The 18,725-nt window shown below is 52.4% G+C and overlaps 1 protein-coding gene across 1 annotated transcript; it reads right to left on the bottom strand.

Moving 5' to 3' along the window:
* Positions 1-9,614: 9,614 nt before the first annotated feature.
* Positions 9,615-14,513, bottom strand: LOC132510459 (kallikrein-14-like). Its single transcript, XM_060132536.1, is given in 6 exon segments — positions 9,615-10,016; positions 10,615-10,751; positions 11,439-11,482; positions 11,484-11,690; positions 13,201-13,366; positions 14,197-14,513. Coding segments are annotated over 6 exon segments (876 nt in total). The 5' UTR covers positions 14,237-14,513; the 3' UTR covers positions 9,615-9,734.
* Positions 14,514-18,725: the final 4,212 nt, after the last annotated feature.

The raw sequence follows: 18,725 nt of genomic DNA, 5'->3' as shown, positions 1-18,725 counted from the left end.
CACAACTACTGAAGCCTGCGTGCCTAGAGTCCGTGCTCCACAACAAGAGAAGCCACCGCAGTGAGAAGCCCGCCCCCACTCACCGCAACTAGAGAAAGCCCGCGCGTAGCAACGAAGATCCAACACAGCCAAAAATAAAATAAATTAATTTATTAAAAGAAACCCAACTCTTGGAATTTCCCAAGTGGTAGGGGAACGATGAGCCTCTTTTGCTTTTCATAATAAATCCCAGTAACCCTATTTGAGTTTATGTTAATGAAGTGACAGGATGGGGGAGGAAATGGGGGCTGGCTGCTAGGGGAACCAACCAATTGATTGGAGGGGTTGGAACTCAGAGTCCCACCTTCCGACCTCAGGGCAGGAGAGAGGCACAAAGTTCCTGGCTGGAGATGCACAACCCAGGGCCACTTGAAGGAGGGCCCCATACCCCGTTCCTGAACACCAACTATGGAAACTTCTGACTTAGGTCTGTTAAGTCTACAACGGAGTCTCCTTAGGTCTCAGCAAATATAGCAGCAGGCAGCACAGCTCAAAATGCATGGCCGCGGGGCCAGTGAGCCAGACGGCAAGATGAGAAAGACCTCGGAGGTCGTGGAGAAAAAGTGTCACCTGCCATACCAGTAAATAAAGGACGTTGCAGCCGTCGAGCCATCGACAGCCACTTCAGCCACCGAGGACTGTGCACCCTGCCGGGATTCAGGATGGAGAGAAACAGGATACTGGCCCTGCAAAGCTGAGGTGCACAGCAAAGGAGTGATTTCAATGAGCCCAGACTCTGGCATCTTCCCATACATAGAAAAGCATGAAATTCACTAACTGGAGGTGCTTGTTTGTTGACTTTCTTTAATGCACGGTAATCTCTTGACGTTCCCGACTGTCTGGCTTTTGTTGCTAACGCTCCAGTGTATATCCTGGTTCCTCCCTTATCTTTGACGCCGTCCCTCAGAGCTCTCTGAGAGGCCGTCTCCCGGGCTTAAGTCCTCAGCATGTCTGCTGAATAAAACGTAATTCCCACCTTTTAGGTTGTGCGTTGTTTTTTCAGTGGACAAGGTGGTGGTTCCATCTAGACCCCCACTCACAGTGCCAATGGTGGTCACCCCACAGGGGCAGAAAGGACCCTTTGCTGCAGGTGTGGCATCGTTTTGTTTGTTTGGGTTTCTTTGGTGGGGGGGGCCGGGGGGCGCACACCGTGCAGCATGTGAGATCTTGATTCCCTGATCAGGGATCAAACCGCACCCCCCTGCAGTGAAAGCATGGAGTCCTAACCACTGGACCGCCAGGGAAGTCCCCATGTGGGGCATCACGAATCATGACCTCTGAACCAATTCTTGGATGGCGGACTCCGTCCTATTTCTGTGGGATGGCTACATTATCCTTCCTTATCCCTTCCTCCAAAAAACCTGACCTGGGTCTCTGGCCTCTTCAACCCTCTCACAGCCTGTCCGCTTCTTTCATCTTAGCGTTGAATTTGTTAGAAGGGAACTGCGGGCTTATATGCGTGTTGTTCCCGTTTGCCTGGTAAGTCCAGCCTCGTCCCTTAAACAAGGCCTCCCACATCGGGCAGTGGTTCAGCACGGTCTGGGCCCTCCTTCCAGACTTGAGGGGGCTGCCCCTGAAGAGGGTCTCAGAAGAGAGATACAGGAATGTGTCTCCATCAGCCTGGATGGATTCAACTCACCGGCGGATTTTCCTTAGTCTAGGTCTACACTTCTGTAAAATGGGGAGCTGACATTTCCCCAACCGGGGCCTTGGGGAAATGGCATGAAAGAGCTTTATCTGCTGGACCAAAGACAGGAAGTATTGTGCTCTCTTTGACTCTCCTCTCTCTGCTTTGTTCTCTTCCCCAGTCTTTTCACCTCCTCTCTCCCTCCACCAGCCTCCAAATTCCCTCCTGCCCAGGATGTTAAAACTCCCCTGGGCAAACACAGGGAGGAGAGGACGTGTGGCTACAAAGTCCCTGGAGACGGCAGGGAGGAGGGTGGTCTGAGACGCCTGCCACCTGGCTGGCCTTCTTGACTTAAGGTCTTGTTGGCAGTCAGAATCTCCGTCTCAGCTACGTCCTTATTTTCTGTTCCACGGGAAGGATTTGGGCGGCTACCTCTCATCCTCTCAGATACACAACTGCCACCCCAGGTGTCTTTCTCTGGCACTGGGGCCTTGGGGGAAGCACAACAATGACATCAATAATAAGAACAACAATAATACTAACGAGAGCAACCACTTAGTAAGCGTTCACTCCGTACCGGGCGTTCTCCCTAGGGAGCGCTCTCACACACTAACTCGATCCTCCCAAGAACCCTCTGAAGTAGGTTCTATTTTTTTTTCTAAGTTTATTCATTGACTGAGAGACTTCTTAATCCTCCGATGGAGGGAACTGAATCCGTTGGTAGCACCTTATCATGAGCACAAGGCCCTTTTTTTTTTTTTTAAATTAATTAATTTAGTTTTGGCTGCCCTGGGTCTTTGTTGCTGCGTGCGGGCTTTCTCTAGTTGCGGTGAGCGGGGGCTACTCTTCATTGCGGTGCGCGGGCGATAAGAAGCGCTAACATGAATTCACCAATAGATGCGACACTGGCTTATTCTATATGGAGGGGAGAGAACTGTACTTCCGCCTGACAAAACTCACGTGCACGGTTATGGACGAGAATTATTGGCACTACGATCCACTAGTTATCACTTACAGAGTTGTAAAGTTGCTCAAAGACAGTAAAAGAAGCTGAGGGCTTCCCTGGTGGCGCAGTGGTTGAGAGTCCGCCTGCCGATGCAGGGGACACGGGTTCGTGCCCCGGTCCGGGAAGATCCCACATGCCGCGGAGCGACTGGGCCCGTGAGCCATGGCCACTGAGCCTGCGCATCCGGAGCCTGTGCTCCGCAACGGGAGAGGCCCCAACAGTGAGAGGCCCGCGTACCGCAAAAAAAAAAAAAAAAAAAGAAGAAGCTGAGACCCCATAGAATCAGATAACTCACCTCGTTTTCCATTGATGACATCTGTTGGGTCCATCTGAAAGTCTTTCACAGTTTTTCCCTACACTAGGAAGAAAAGTCTGTGGTCGGGTTTAAGATGGTGGTTGGTGTGGGGGGAGGGGCTCTGACGACTACACTGGGAATGCAGGTGAGTTTGGGGAAGAGAATGGACCTGGGGTGAGGATGGGGTTGGAGTTGGTTTTGGGGATAGAATCAAGCTGTAGATGGGAGGGATCTGGGGATAATGTTGTTGACAGAGTCCAGTTGGGTTGGGGCTGGAGATGAGGCCAAGATTGAGTATTTGGGTGGGGAGGTGTTGAAATACAGTTGAGTTGGTGTTGTGCGTTGACATTGTTAATGAGCGCTAGATGTGAGGTCCAGTATCTGCGTCAGGGTAGGGTTTTGGTAGGAGTGTGCTGGGTCATAGCTGTGAGTGCCTCTCATGGTGACAGAAAGCCACTGTCCTTCCCCACCTTGGAATTACCCCACTTCCCAGGACTGGACCCAGAGTAGGGACCGAGTTCACTCTTTCTGAGTTGAGTTGGGTTCAGGCTGAGTGGCAGGAGGGAGGATGCAGGTTAAGTGAGGTGACAGGTTTGTGTGGGATGTCGGGGAAACTGTGCTCCTTTGTGGCCTAGGTCCACACTTCCAGAAAAAGTCTTTCTCCCTTGGGAACGGCTGGAACTTGCAGTGGGGTGGCTGTCTTTGGTATTTGTGGAGGGGTGAGTACCAGGTCAACACTGACAGTAGGGCTAATGATTGGCTGACTCTTGTTGAAGTGAGGTCATGGACCCACCACGAGTTGGGGGTACTCTACCCCCTCACTTGATCAATAAGGCAACTGGAGCCCACGGAGTTCAGTGAGTAGCTGAAAGTCACATGCCAGTTAGACCAAATCCAGGGGTACTGTCACATAGATCAGGGTCTGTCACCCTCAGAGAGAAGGGCTAGAGCAAGAAAGAAAAAGGACTAGAAAAAGAGACAGTGTTCCTAGTGGTTCAGAGCTGAGTTCAAGTGACATGGCCACTCTGTGCCTCTGTAAAATGGCACTAACCACAGCACCTGCCTCACAGAGCAGGGTTAAATGAGTTAATATCTGAAGATGCTTAGAGGAGAGTTTGACACGAACCAAAGGCCACAAACACGCTTGTTAAATAAGTAAAGCTGGAGATGGAGGCAGCCTGAGGTTCCCGGGGGCCCCCACCCTATAGCTTGGCTTCAAAATGAGGTTCTTTGTCAAGCAGGAACTGGAAGTTCTGGTTGGAATTGCTGGCTGGGATGAGAAAGTCGGCCCTACACCCATGCCCAGAGCAGAGGCCCTGTTGCAGATGTGAAGGGATGGGGAGACTTAAGAAAGACCCAAAGGGATAAATACACAGAGACAGAAAAACAAGGTGGATGGGAGAGAGCAGAGGAAATGCAGGGAGAGACAAAGGCAAGACCATGTAAGAGGTAGAAAGAGAGACGCCTGGGGAGAAATCAGACTTGGTCTTTTGGAGAGAAAGATGCGCAAGAAATTGACACACTGAGGTGACTTCTTCTTTAGAGCTCGATCCATGTTATTAAGGATGTTGGTCCCAGTCATCATCTTTCTCACACATCAACGAAATACCACTTTTCACCCATCAGAATAACAAACACTAGAAAGGTCAGACTTGCCATCTACCTGCATCTGTGCCCACATGCTCCGCCCCCCTCCCATTTCTATAGATGAACAACCTTCACCTCCGTCTAAGAAAGACACCTCCACTTGTGCGAGGTACCCCATCCCCTCTCACCTCCTCGAGGACACTGTTCCAGCCAGCAGTCCTCTGCTCCCTTGCCTGCATCATCAATTTTCTTCTTCTCCATTAACATACACACATGCTACAATGTCTCCCATGTTCCATGAACAGAATTTTTTAAAAACCTTCTCTCCACCTCTGTGCTCTCCTTCAGCCCCTGACCCGTTTTGCTCCCTTTGACTGCAATACTCCAAAATGTTGGCTGCACGTCCTGTCTGGCAGTCCTCTCCTCCTGTTCTCTTGAGCCCACTCCATGCAGGTTTCCACCCCCACTGCTCCACCGACTGTGCCTCTTTTAAGGGTGCCATTAAGATCCATGATGCTGAACCCAGCGGCTAGCTCTTTGGGGTTCATCTTACTTGAGATATCAGCAGCATTTAACAAGTGGTTCACTCCCTGGTCTTTCAAAGTCTTTCCTCGGCTTCTGAGACGCTACCTTTCTCCTGGTCTTCCTCATAACTCACTGACTGCTTCTCTTTCATGACCGGTGTTGTTTTCTACTCACGTCCCCAATCTCTACATGCTGGAGCATTTGACCCTCTTCTTTGCTCTGTCTATGCTCGCTCCCTCAGTGATCTCATCTGCTCCTGTGGCTTTAAATACCATCTACATGCTGATGACTCCCAGATGTTATGTCTCCAGCCAGACCTTGCTCTTAAACTCTCAACTTGACATCCAACTGCCTACTCAACAGATTCACGTTCAAAACCAAACTCTTGTCCTTCACCCCTCTCGTGTTCCAGATGGGCTCCTCCTACAGTCTTGATCGTCTCAGTAAATAGTTTCTTCGTCCTTTCATTCCTCAGCCCAAACCTCAGTCTCACCCTTGAATTCCTTTTCTCACACACCACACATCCATTGTGTTACCGAACCCTGCCGGCGCTGCCTTCAAGATAGATCCAGAATCGGACCATTTCTCAACATCTTCCATCCTCGCCGCCCTGGTCCCTCCCAGCCGCCATCATCTCTCATCTGGATTATGCAAGCTTCTTATCTGGTCTCCCTGTTTTTGTCCTTGTCCGCCTACACTGTTTACACACAGCAGCCAGAGTGAACTTTTATTATAAAGTGTAAGTCGGGGCAGGCCACGCCTCTTCCGGAAAGCCCACAGTGCCTCCCACCTCCCTCAGAGTGAAAGTCAGGTTTCCTTATGGTGGCCAGCAAGGCTCCAGACCGTCTGGCCCCAGTAGTCCTCGGACGTCACCTACCGCTTCCTCTTCTCCTGCCCCTCTCGTGTCAGGCACAATCCCATCTCAGAACTTCAGTACTTTAATTCCCACCCCCGGACCCCTCTTCCAAACCAGACGTCTGCCTGGTTTCTTCCGTTCTTGTCATCCTCTCCATGAAGACTTCCTTGACCATTGTAGTTGGAGATCCCTGAGATGGGTTCAGGGAATTACTAGAAGGACTCACAGAACTCGGAAAACTCCCGCACTCATGATTTTGGTTTATCACAGCAAAATAAAAAGACGCATGGGGCCAAGTGCAGGAGAGACCAGGCACGAGCTTCCAGCTGACCTCTCCCAGAGGAGTCGTATAGACAGCACTTACTTTGCCCAGCAACAACGTGTGACAGCACGTACAGAGGATTGCCCACCAGGAAAGTCCACCTGAGCCTTGGTGTCTATGTTTTTTATTGGGGGTCAGTCACATAGGCACATGGCTGCCTGCCTGCATGGCTGGCCTTCGTCTCCAGCTCCTTCTCAGGTCAAATATGCCCCAAGACCTCCATCACAAATCATCCCGTTAGGATAGACTATCTGGCATGGCCCAAGGCCCCCAGGTAAAGAAAGACGCTGTTATTAGGCAGAATATTACAAAGGCTTAGAGGTTCTCTCCCAGATGCCAGGCAAGGGCCTAACTACTTTTTGTAATATGCAGGGTTTGAACAACATAGCCCTGCGGAGTTAACCACCCACTGCATAACCCACTTAAAATTGTAACCTTCCTCTGACATTCTCTATCCCCTTACTCTGCTTTAGTTTTCTCCAAAGCACTTGCTCCCGTCTGTAATATTTAATGGGTCTTTTTGGCAGTGCCGTGAGGCTTGCAGGATCTCAGTTCCCTGACCAGGGATCGAACCTGGGCCATGGCAGTGAAAGTGCTGGGTCCTAACCACTGGACTGCCAGGGAATTCCCAATATTTCATGTTTTACTCATTTACTTGTCCCTTGTTTGCCTCACCTCCAGAAGTGAGTTCCCCGAGGGCAACAATATTACCTGCCTTGTTCCTAGAGCAGTAACTGGTACATAATAGGATTCAGTAAATATTTGCTGAATGAATGAATGAACGACGGGCATTTTTGAGGGTGTGGAGAGAGATGAATCTTTCTTATCCGGGCAAAAACTTGCCAGTACTTGGTGAAATTGATTAAAAGTAAGGCTTTTGGCCCAGTGGTCCTGCTTCTGTGATATTCCAGAGAAGTCTTCTCTAGTTATATAAGGGGCCTGCCCCCATATGGTCAGTGCTTGGGTAGTAGAAGGAAACTAGGTGTCCATCACTGGCGGACTGGGTCATTAAACATGGTGGATGTATACCACGGAGTGGTACTTCTCAAACTCTAATAAGCATTGAGACCCCTGGGGGTCTTGTTAAAATGCAGATTCCGGTTCAGTTGGTCTGGGGTGGGGTCCAAGACTCTGACTTCTAATAAGCCCCAGAAAATTCTGATACTGCTGCCCCCTGGACCACACTAGGAGCAAGGGTATAGACTCAAGCAGTCCTGTCCAACAGAACTCTCCGCAACGATGGAATTCTATTTATCTGTGCTGTCCAATACGGCAGCCACCAGCCGCATACGGTTATAGAGCATCAGAAATGTGGCGAGTGTGACCGAGGAATGCAATTGTAACGCACATTCAATCTAGATAATTTTACTTTGAAAATTAAATGACCACATGTGGCTAGTGGCTACCATCTTGGACAACACAGGTTGAGAAAACACCAACACCGTGGCAGTGAGCAGTAATAAACCAGATGGGCAGACAGCAACATGGACAGGCTGTTAGCACAGTATTTTGGTGTCAACTAACGTCACACCACCTTTGGTGGAATAAGGTCGCCTGTTTAATACTGAAACCTGACTCCTCACCCACACCCACCTGCCTTCACACCCTATTGCATCAATCTAAAATGCCTCAGTAGTATTGGCACTATCACTTTGTATACCACTGAGAAAGAAGAAGGGGCCATCGATGAAATTAGGGCGTAATGCTAAGACATAACACTCAGCTAATTATAAGATGCCTCCCGCTTACGGAGGTTGTAAAAACGGGAAACGGATGTGCATCTAAGGAGCAATAAAATAGGGTACGTAACCATCACAGCTGGGAATAGGAGTTGGAAATCAGATTGAAGATTACTTTAAACTATTTTTACTTAGCTTTATAGTAGGATGCAGGCCAAGAATTATAGGGTGGTCCGTGTCTTCAGTTCTCTGGGGGCTCAGAGCTACTCAAGGACACAGCTGTTTTCAACTCCTTGCCTCCGCAGAGCTTGGGTGGTTGCCACACATGAGAGCCAAGGTGTGTCTGTATCACCATGACAGAAGGTGCAGTCTCCACTTCCCAGCAATCTTCTTTTTGTTTTTTTAATGCTGCACTGGATCTTTGTTGCTGCGCCCGGGCTTTCTCTAGTTGTGGCGAGCAGGGGCTACTCTTCGTTGCGGTGCGCGGGCTTCTCATTGCGGTGGCTTCTCTTACTGCGGAGCACGGGCTCTAGGCATGTGGGTAGTTGTAGATCGTGGCTCTAGAGCGCAGGCTCAGTAGTTGTGGCCCTGGGGCTTCGTTGCTCTGCGGCATGTAGGATCTTCCCGGATCAGGCATCGAACCCATGTCCCCTGCATTGGCAGGCAGATTTTTAACCACTGTGCCACCAGGGAAGTCCCCCCAGCCATCGTGTTTTCCCCTCTTTTTTCTTTTTCTTAATTGAAGTAGAGTTGCTGTAAAATATTATGTAATTTCCAGGTATACAATATAGTGATTCACAATTTTTAAAGGTTAGGCTCCATTTATAGTTTTATAAAATATTGGCTATATTCACCCCAGCAAGCTTTCATGTGGGATCTTCCCGGACCGGGGCACGAACCCGTGTCCCCGGCGTCGGCAGGCGGACTCTCAACCACTGCGCCACCAGGGAAGCCCTCTACTTTGCTTTTAAATGATGTTTACTGTTTCTCGTCTGTGACCTCCTGCTAGAATGCAAGCTCTGCGACGAGAAACACTTAGATTATCTGGCTCGTTCACAGCCCTACTTCCAGTACCTAGAACCATGCCTGGCGCACAGTAGGTGGCCAATAAGTAGACCGATGCCTTGCACACAGTAGGTGTCCGATAAATAATCGTTCTTGAATGAAAATAAGAAAGAGAATGAGATTCATAACACAATGATTTTGTGTAAATTAGAAGCAACACAATGTGACAATGCATGTGTTCCAAGGATGCTGGGTATTCAAGGCCATCTGTGTTGATGCCTTTGGGGAGGGAGGGGAACCAGAGCCAGGGATGACAAATGGAAATAAATAAAACGAGAGCAGAGCTCTCAGGACCTGAGTGTGATTAACTCAACTCTCCTCACCTGAGATCTGATTAGGGAAAGGAGGATCTCTTCACTTCCATAGTGTTTTCCAGGAAACAAGCTAGGTCTTTGCCCTCCCAAGTCCGGGACCTCAGCAGTCCCTGCTCAGGGTCGCAGCGCAAGGCTGGGGCGCTTCCTTCTACCACACCAAGTACAGTGGATGGTGAGGGGGCAGACCCCCAGGGGACACCATGCGCTTTGGAACATGGCTTCTGGCTGGGCACGAATGGACCTGTGTGTGCATATCTGTTGGGTGAATTAAATGAATGGAGCATGGAATTTAGGATTGTTAAAGTTTTATTAGTAGTATTTCCCTGGTTTTTACAGACACCAAGAGTTTTGAAAATTGTCTTCTTGGGAATATGGTACCAGTGCAGCGCCTTTGCCTTCACGCTCCTGCTCTGTGTGTCTCAGGGGCACCTTGAGTAATGACGGGGATGTGGTGGGGTGCAGAGAGAACCCCTGAAGGAACTGCTCTGGGAAAGAAGAGCAGGGTCTTGGGGAGCATGTGGGCAGGTGATATTCTGTAACACCAGCTGAGATCTGCTCTGTATGGTCTCCTGGATCCAGGTTTGGTACTTGCACAGGTTGGTATAGACGCTGGGGTAATCAGGCTGGGCACAGTTCTCCATCCCCCAGGACACGAGGCCCTGGAGCTCTCCTCTGCACACCAGGGGTCCCCCGGAGTCACCCTGAGGGGGAGAGACAGAGATGGAGACATCCACAGACAGATGACCAGAGCCGTGGGCATGGAGAACCCGAGAGGCAAAGATGGGATGGGGGTGGGCTGAGACCCCTGGGCAGGGGCTCTGGAGATCTCAGCCCCTGGGTGTTGGGGTCACTGGTTCCCACTCTGTCTCTGTCCCTTGGGCCCCTCTTCATCTTAGCTCTGTCTCTAGAAAACTATGTGTGTGTTTCCACATCCCCTGTCTCTGGAGCCATTGCTCAGGGATGGATTAAGACCTCTAGAGGACCTGAGCCCGGCTTTCCAGGTACCAGTATGTGATGATGGCAATGACAGTGGTCATCAGAGCTCTGTGCTCTCTCCATGGACTAGCTCATCTCATTCCACCGACTAAGACCTGCTACCCCCAGGGGACAGATGAGGAAACTGAGGTCCGGTACCCAAGGGCGAATGGCGTGGAGGAAGCCCGGCTATTACAACCTCTCTCGTTCTCTGTGTGTGTGGAGTTGGGGGGGGCTCCCCTGATCGTCATGTTCCTGCGGTCCTTTTGTACCTAAGTCCCTGCTCCAAACAATCCCCCTGCCCATGCTCTCCCTGGGCCTCACCTGACAAGAGTTCTTCCCACCTTGGGGGACCCCTGCGCAGACCATGCCAGCGGTGATGGCTCCAGGATAGGCCCACTGACAATCCCGATCCGAGGAGATGTTGATGTTCACGCATTGCAGAAACTTGGGGAACCTGGCTGCAGGGGCACTGAGGGGTTACAATGGCGTCTACCCTCCACCAAGCCCCAGGAGTCAGGGCCTGAGCCCCTCCCCCCTCAGACCCAGGATCCAGGCCCCGGCCCCTCCCCCCTCAGACCCAGGATCCAGGCCCCGGCCCCTCCCCCCTCAGACCCAGGATCCAGACCCCCGGCCCCTCCCCCCTCAGACCCAGGATCCAGACCCCCGGCCCCTCCCCCCTCAGACCCAGGATCCAGGCCCCGGCCCCTCCCCCCTCAGACCCAGGATCCAGGCCCCCAGCCCCTCCCCCCTCAGACCCAGGATCCAGGCCCCCAGATCCTCCCCCCTCAGACCCAGGATCCAGGCCCCCGGTCCCTCCCCGCTCAGACCCAGGATCCAGACCCCCGGCCCCTCCCCGCTCAGCCCCAGGATCCAGGCCCCGGCCCCTCCCCCCTCAGACCCAGGATCCAGACCCCCGGCCCCTCCCCCCTCAGACCCAGGATCCAGGCCCCGGCCCCTCCCTCCTCAGACCCAGGATCCAGGCCCCCGGCCCCTCCCCCTCAGCCCCAGGATCCAGGCCCCGGCCCCTCCCCCTCAGCCCCAGGACGCAGGCCCCGGCCCCTCCCCCTCAGCCCCAGGACGCAGGCCCCGGCCCCTCCCCCTCAGCCCCAGGACGCAGACGCGCGCCTCTCCTGACGCGGGCTCGCCGTCGGGACTGGACGCTGTGCCCCAGCCCGACACAAGGCAGGGACCCTGCGCTGACACAGGAGCGGGCCGCGGCGATGGGCCTCACCGCCCTCCGCAGCCGAGCGGGCCGCTCCAGCTGCAGCAGCATCAGGTCGTTTGCGATGGTCCAGGGGTTGTACTGGGGGTGTGGCACCTGGCGGACCACACGCAGCACCTGCTGTGTTACCTCCCAAATCCTCAGGTTGTGCTTTCCCAGGGCAACTCGCAGGTTCCTGGCCCATGACCCCCAAGAGTAGCGCTGCTCAGGATCTGACCTGGAGGCCTCTCCCCACCCTCCAGCGATGCTCCCTTCCCTGGTGATGTCTAACCCTCCCTCTAACTGCAGGCTGAGTGCCTCCTGGCATCCTGTACACTCTCCCCCAGCCTGGGCTTTCTCTCTGGACCCGATCCTACCATTCTCCCCTTCCCCTTGTGGGCTGCACTTTGCCTTCCCCCTTGGGTATCAGGTGGTGGTTGAGCGGTCTTGGTTCTGTCCTAGGGTCTGCACCTGGATCAATACTCTGAGTTCTAAGCGAGACTGTGGGCTGTGGCTCTAGGTCAGAACTGATATTCTGGAGGATCCGTTCCAGTCACTCCATTGCTTCAGGGAGGTTCCATTCCAGTTCTAGCCTGGCCTTTGGACTCATCCGGAACTTTGGACTCTAAGCCGGGAGCTGGGTTCTAGATTGAATCTGGACAATAGCACACTTTCTAGATACTGGTGTGAGCTCCAGTTTCCAGGTTGAGTTCTGGGTTCTTGATGAAGCTCTGGTTGATGACCTGGGTTGTAGACAACGGTTTGAGCTCTGTGCTCCAGCTGGGCTCGGGGCTCTAAACGCTGGTCTGCATTCTGGATTCTAGGTTGGGTTCTGTCTTAGATCAAATTACAGGTGATAGTCTGGGCTCTTGGTTCTAGACTCTGGTCTGAGCCCTTGACCTCAGGCCAGGCTCTGGGCTCTAGATGGAGCTCCAGGTCCCAGGTTCTAGGTGTTGCTTCCCATTCTAGAGTCTGGGCCTTAGGTTCTACACTGAACTGTCGTTTATGACATTACATCTGGTTTATGGGCACTGGGTGAGCTTTCATCTGGACTTTGACTTCTAGTCTGGGGTCTGAGGTCCGGGTTTCAGTCTAGAATCTGAGAAGGGCTCTGGGTTCAGTATGAAGCTTTGGATTATGGTCTCCATTGTGGGATGTAGATGGTGGGTTGAGGTCTGGGTTCTAGGCTGCTCAGAGAGGAGCTGTAGACTAGACTCTGGATTAAATGTTGCATCTAGAACAAGCTTCAGGTTCTGTCTTTATCTTCTGCTCTGAGCTGTGAGCAGGTTTCTGGATTTAGGGCTGGACTGTGGGTTCTGAACCTGACTCTAGATTCCAGGCAGGGTTCTGAGGGGGTCCTGAGTTTCTGGAGGTGGACTGTGTGCAGAATTCAACCACGACTCTGGAACAGACTCCTAATCTTAGTCTCTATGTAGAGCTGGGCCCCTGGATGGACCTCAGGTTATGTGTTAGATTCTAGATTCCGTGTGGGACTCTAAGCTTGTGTGTGGGTTCTAAACGGTTGATCTGCTTTTAGAATCTAAACTGAGTTCAAGATTTACGGCTGGATTCCACGTTCTGAGCCGGGTCTGCTGTTCTAAGCTCTTACCTAGACCCCAAACCAGGGTCCAGCTACTACACTGGGTTCCACACAGGGCTAGACGCTGGAGTGCACTTGGCAGAAGAACTAAGAGGGGTTCACTCACGGACAGGCGCAGTGAGCAGCAGTGATGACCCATTCGTCAGACAGCAGGGACCCTCCACAGAGAAAACTACGGTGGGGACCTGCCAGCAGGGCCGCCTGCCATGGTTGGGAGTTCCGGACGCATCTGGAACCACCAATTATCTTGTCCCCTTGGTTCTGTGCCATGGCTAGGAGGAGGCAAGGGTGGGGTGGAGTGGGGAAAGCAGACGAACAGATGCTCTCCATCTACCCCCAACTCTCTGGGACGTCTGGAATCCACAAATCCCCCCTTTTCTGCCTAATCCTTAAACCCCCCGCCTTTATCTACCCCACCCTATAGGAGATATGCCCAACACTGCCCCCATTATTATCCCAACATAACCAGGGAGTTTTCTGACACCCCCCCACCCCCAGGCACCTCCATAGTATCTATTATTGGATCCCAGGGCCACCTCCTCCAGGGTCCTGATACAGCTACTATGATTGACTCTGCTTTTCCATGAATACTTTCTGTCATCACTTTTCACAATACAGCACAATTCCACCCAGTAATCCTCCAACACCTTCAGGGAGCTCCCTGTTCCTTCCCCAAACTTCTCACTCAGTGTGACCCCCCCAGGATCCACTATCTCTCCCCACACCCACTCTCCCTGCCGAGAGCTCACCATCCCATCATCATTCCCACCATCATTTCTGGCAACACGTTGTCTTTCCCGTCTCAGTTCTTCCCTAACACAATCAAGAAGTGTCCTGCTGTCCTTTCTAATAAGACCCAGTCAAGACCTGATAGTTTTTCTCAATTCCTCTTTTATTTCTCCCCGTCTCCTACAACCCCCTGGACCCTGCAACCTCCTAATACCTCCACAACTTAGAACTTAGGCTCCCCCTCCAGCGTGCTCCTCAGCCATGATCCCCAAACGGCTCCCTGCCCCTTCTCATCGGGTCATCTGTGAGCACATCGGGTCCCCAGGACCCTTCCCCATCTCTTCTCAGAGTCCAGGCCCCACTGCTGTCTTACCTACAGCCAAGATCTGAAGTGCTGTCAGCAGGAGGAACATTCTGAGGGCTGGGGGTCGGATCCTGGCAGATGTAGAGAGAAAGTGAGGGTTAAGGAGGCTGCGAGAGACCCAGAAGTTATAGGTCAGAGACAGAGCGTCTTAGACAGAGACTAAGACCTTAGAGACATGGATGAGGGACAGAATAGGGGCCAGAAACCAGGAGGGCAGGGGCTGGGGGCTCCCTGGTGGCTGGAGAGAGGATGCTGAGATGGGTTCAGGTCCTGCCCTGATGTCTCCTGTCTGGAGGAGTGGGGAAGATGTCTTGCTTCCTTGTCACTCATGGAGGCCTTTTATCTCTGGTCTGAGTAGCTGATGCTTCTCCTCCGCCCTTCTGACTGTTTTTTTTTTTTTATTGCCTACTTCCCATTCCAGAATAGCCTGTCCCATCTCTTTTCTCTCCTCTCTCACCAGAGAAGTAGTCCCAATTGTTAATGAGAACCTGCCTGCCTGGTAGGTGAAGGTGTTGTAATCTGGAAGGAATCCCGGGAGGGGGACCCCAGGGCAGGGTGGACGGGGTGGGGGTGGGAGAGAGTCTGAGAGAGGGAGGGACAGAGACCGAGAGAGGGGCTGCCATGGGAGGAGAGAGAATCTAGGAAATGTGAGAGAAGTAGCATATGAAGGTGGAGAGGCAGAGAAAGAGTAAGAGAAATACAGGCCAGAGAGAGAAGAGTCAGAGGTAGAGAGAATTTAGGGAGACGGACAAAGAGCAGATGAATATAGATGCGGAAGGGAGGCAGATAGAAAGAGACAAGACAGATGGGGACAGGGCACAGGGGCAGACACTCATGGAGAGGTGAGTGTGGAAAAGTGAGAGACAGAAACAGAAAAACAGAGGGAAGAAGGGAGAGGCAGAATAGAAACAGGCACAGAGAAAGAGAAAAAAATGAAGAGAGAGAAAAGAGGCAGAGGTACCCCAACTCCAAACACACTCATACAGAATAATAGCAGTGATGATGAAAGGAGGCCAAGAGATGACAAGGAAGTGGTGATACAGGGAACAGTGAGGCGGAGATGCAGGCCCAGGCAGGGCACAGTGCGGAGATGGAGGGAGAGCGGGATGCAGAGGACACACAGCCGCAGAGGAAGAGAGAAGGGGGTGGGGGTGGGGAGCCGGCAGGAGACTGGAGGTGCTGGAGGCAACTGATGCCAGGTGGTCCTGTCTCCTAGGCTCTCTCACCTTGTGGTCCACACAGTCCTGAAGGGTGGGGGAGCAAGGGCCCCGGCAGGGAGTGAGGGGCTCAGGGCAGAACTTGTGCCCCCCAACTCAGGCTCTGCAGAGAGGTCAGGGGAGAGTGGGATACAGGGACCCAGAGAGAGGGGGACAGAGACCCAGAGAAGGGGGACAGGGACCCAGAGAGAGGGGGACAGGGACCCAGAGAGAGGGGGACAGAGACCCAGAGAAGGGGGACAGAGACCCAGAGAAGGGGGACAGGGACCCAGAAAGAGGGGGACAGAGACCCAGAGAGAGGGGGACAGGGACCCAGAGAGAAGGGGACAGAGACCCAGAGAGAGGGGGACAGAGACCCAGAGAGAGGGGGACAGGGACCCAGAGAGAGGGGGACAGGGACCCAGAGAAGGGGGACAGGGACCCAGAGAGAGGGGGACAGGGACCCAGAGAAGGGGGACAGGGACCCAGAGAGAGGGGGACAGGGACCCAGAGAGAAGGGGACAGAGACCCAGAGAGAGGGGGACAGAGACCCAGAGAAGGGGGACAGGGACCCAGAGAGAGGGGGACAGGGACCCAGAGAGAGGGGGACAGAGACCCAGAGAAGGGGGACAGGGACCCAGAAAGAGGGGGACAGAGACCCAGAGAAGGGGGACGGGGACCCAGAGAGAGGGGGACAGGGACCCAGAGAGAAGGGGACAGAGACCCAGAGAGAGGGGGACAGAGACCCAGAGAAGGGGGACAGGGACCCAGAGAGAGGGGGACAGGGACCCAGAGAGAGGGGGACAGAGACCCAGAGAAGGGGGACAGGGACCCAGAAAGAGGGGGACAGAGACCCAGAGAAGGGGGACGGGGACCCAGAGAGAGGGGGACAGGGACCCAGAGAGAGGGGGACAGAGACCCAGAGAGAGGGGGACAGGTGGGGAATGGCTCCAGGCAGACAGAGGAGGGCCTGGGTTTGGGGGACCCATCGTAACTTTGGGCGGGGCTAGCTGGCCTCAGCCCCTCCCCCAGCCTCTTAAATTCCCTAATGACTGCATCTGTCTCTGGGCTTGGGCAGCCCATCCGGACCGCCACGCAGCGACTCAAGAGGCCACGTCTCTGCACCCTCCCTCCCTCACCAACCCCGGGGCTTGCTCCCAAACCACTTTCCTCCCCTTTCCTCCGGGCTGGTCTCTGCCCCTAGGGAGTCCCTCTGTGCCTCTGAACCCACATGCCCACCTAGCCCCCCGTGCGTGTCTGTTTCCCGGGAACTGGCTCTGCTGAGGGGCCTCGCTGCTTTGAACTGAAGGTCTTGGCTCCGGCCCTGGTAAACCAGAAGGGCGAGATGCACGAACAGAAACCCCCCTGAAGGCGTGGGGTGGACAGGCAGCTGCCCTGTGAGCGTTCAGATCCGCATCTTGATGCCATTGTGGTTACACGGATCCACACTTGGGATAAAATGACACAGAAACACACGTGCACATAGGTGCACAGGCAACTAGATGCACGTAGACAACGAACACCGAATGAGACCCGTAGTCCCGTCAATAGCACGGTACCCTCGTCGATCTCCCGACTCTGAGTTTGGACTGCAGTTATCTGAGCTGCCGGGACTGGGGGAGGCTGGGGAAAGGGTGTTGGGACTCTGTACTCTCTGTGCAGCTTCCTGGGAGTCTATCATTATTTCAAAATAAAGAATGAACAACAAAACAAATTCCTGGTAAGCGCAAGCCCTGCCCCCCTCCATTTGAGCAGAAGGCTGTGATTTGGGGGACGCGTGGGGACCCTCTGCTGAGCTAGAAGGCTTAGGTAAACCTGAGATCTCCCTCTTCCTAGAAAGAACACTCAGCTCGAGCACAAGCCCCGGCAAACCCCAGGGATCGCAAGAAAAAAGTGCTGGGGATGCAACCACAAATAGGGCTCAGTTAACTGCCTTATCCTCCCCGTTCCAGCCCCTAGTTCCCTCGATTCACTGCCAGGCTACTCATTCCCCTCCCGTCAGACTCCACTCTGCGCGGCTTTGCTCCCTACTCCACCCGCCACAGGACTGTTTGCCATGACAGGGGGCCTGATGATGAATGAATGCATGAACATATGGCCACAGTCCTTGCCTTCAAGAAACTCACAGTCTGGCAGGAAAGGCCTAAGAGGCAACAGGAAAGTCAGCCTGGTGTGATCTGTGCTCTAATGGGGGTGGGGGGTGGGAAGGGGTGGCAGTGTTGAAGGGCCTGATGAAGCCCCAGGGGCGGGGACAGTGTTTCCAGAGGGCGGCCTGTCTAAGCTGGGGACCGCGGCTCAATATTATAAAACAGCCTAAATGGGAAAAGAATTTGAAAATACGTGTATATGTATAACTGGGTCACTTTGCTGTACACCTTAAACTAACACAACATTTTTTTGTTGGTGTTTGTTTGTTTGTTTGTTTTAAACATCTTTATTGGAGTATAAGTGCTTTACAATGGTGTTAGTTTCTGCTTTATAACAAAGTGAATCAGTTATACATATACATATATCCCCGTATCTCTTCCCTCTTGTGTCTCCCCCCACCCTCCCTATCCCACCCCTCTAGGTGGTCACAAAGCACCGAGCTGACCTCTCTGTGCTATGCGGCTGCTTCCCACTAGCTATCTATTTTACGTTTGGTAGTGTATATATGTCAGTGCCACTCTCTCACTTCGTCCCAGCTTACCCTTCCCCCTCCCTGTGTCCTCAAGTCCATTCTCTAGTAGGTCTGCATCTTTATTCCCGTCCTGCCCCTAGGTTCTTCATGACCTTTTTTTTTTTTCTTTTTTTACATTCCATATATATGTGTTAGCATACGGTATTTGTTTTTCTCTTTCTGACTTACTTCACTCTGTATGACAGACTCTAGGTCCATCCACCTCACCACAAATAACTCAATTTCATTTCTTTTTATGGCTGAGTAATATTCCATTGTATATATGTGCCACATCTTCTTTATCCATTCATCTGTCGATGGACACTTAGATTGCTTCCATGTCCTGGCTACTGTAAATAGAGCTGCAGTGAACATTGTAACACAACATTGTTAATCAACTATACTCCAATACGAAATTAAAAGTTAAAAAAAAAGAATTTCCAGCTTTAAATTGTCAAAAAACAAAACCAAAAACAAACCCCACACATGTACCGAGGTGTTGGTTCAGCCAGGTGCTGTGTCATGTTCTTCTTTCTGATTTCTTTTTAATGTTCAAAACTTTTTTAAAAATAAAATTTTTTATTGTGGTGAAGTATGATACATACATAACATAATAAACACATAAATATAATAGATACATAACATAAAACTTACCATTTAAAACTTTTTTTAAATAAATTTTT

This window comes from Lagenorhynchus albirostris, chromosome 19, assembly GCF_949774975.1.
Source record: "Lagenorhynchus albirostris chromosome 19, mLagAlb1.1, whole genome shotgun sequence".
Classification (NCBI taxonomy): domain Eukaryota; kingdom Metazoa; phylum Chordata; class Mammalia; order Artiodactyla; family Delphinidae; genus Lagenorhynchus; species Lagenorhynchus albirostris.
This window is presented reverse-complemented; position numbering and strand designations above follow the sequence as displayed.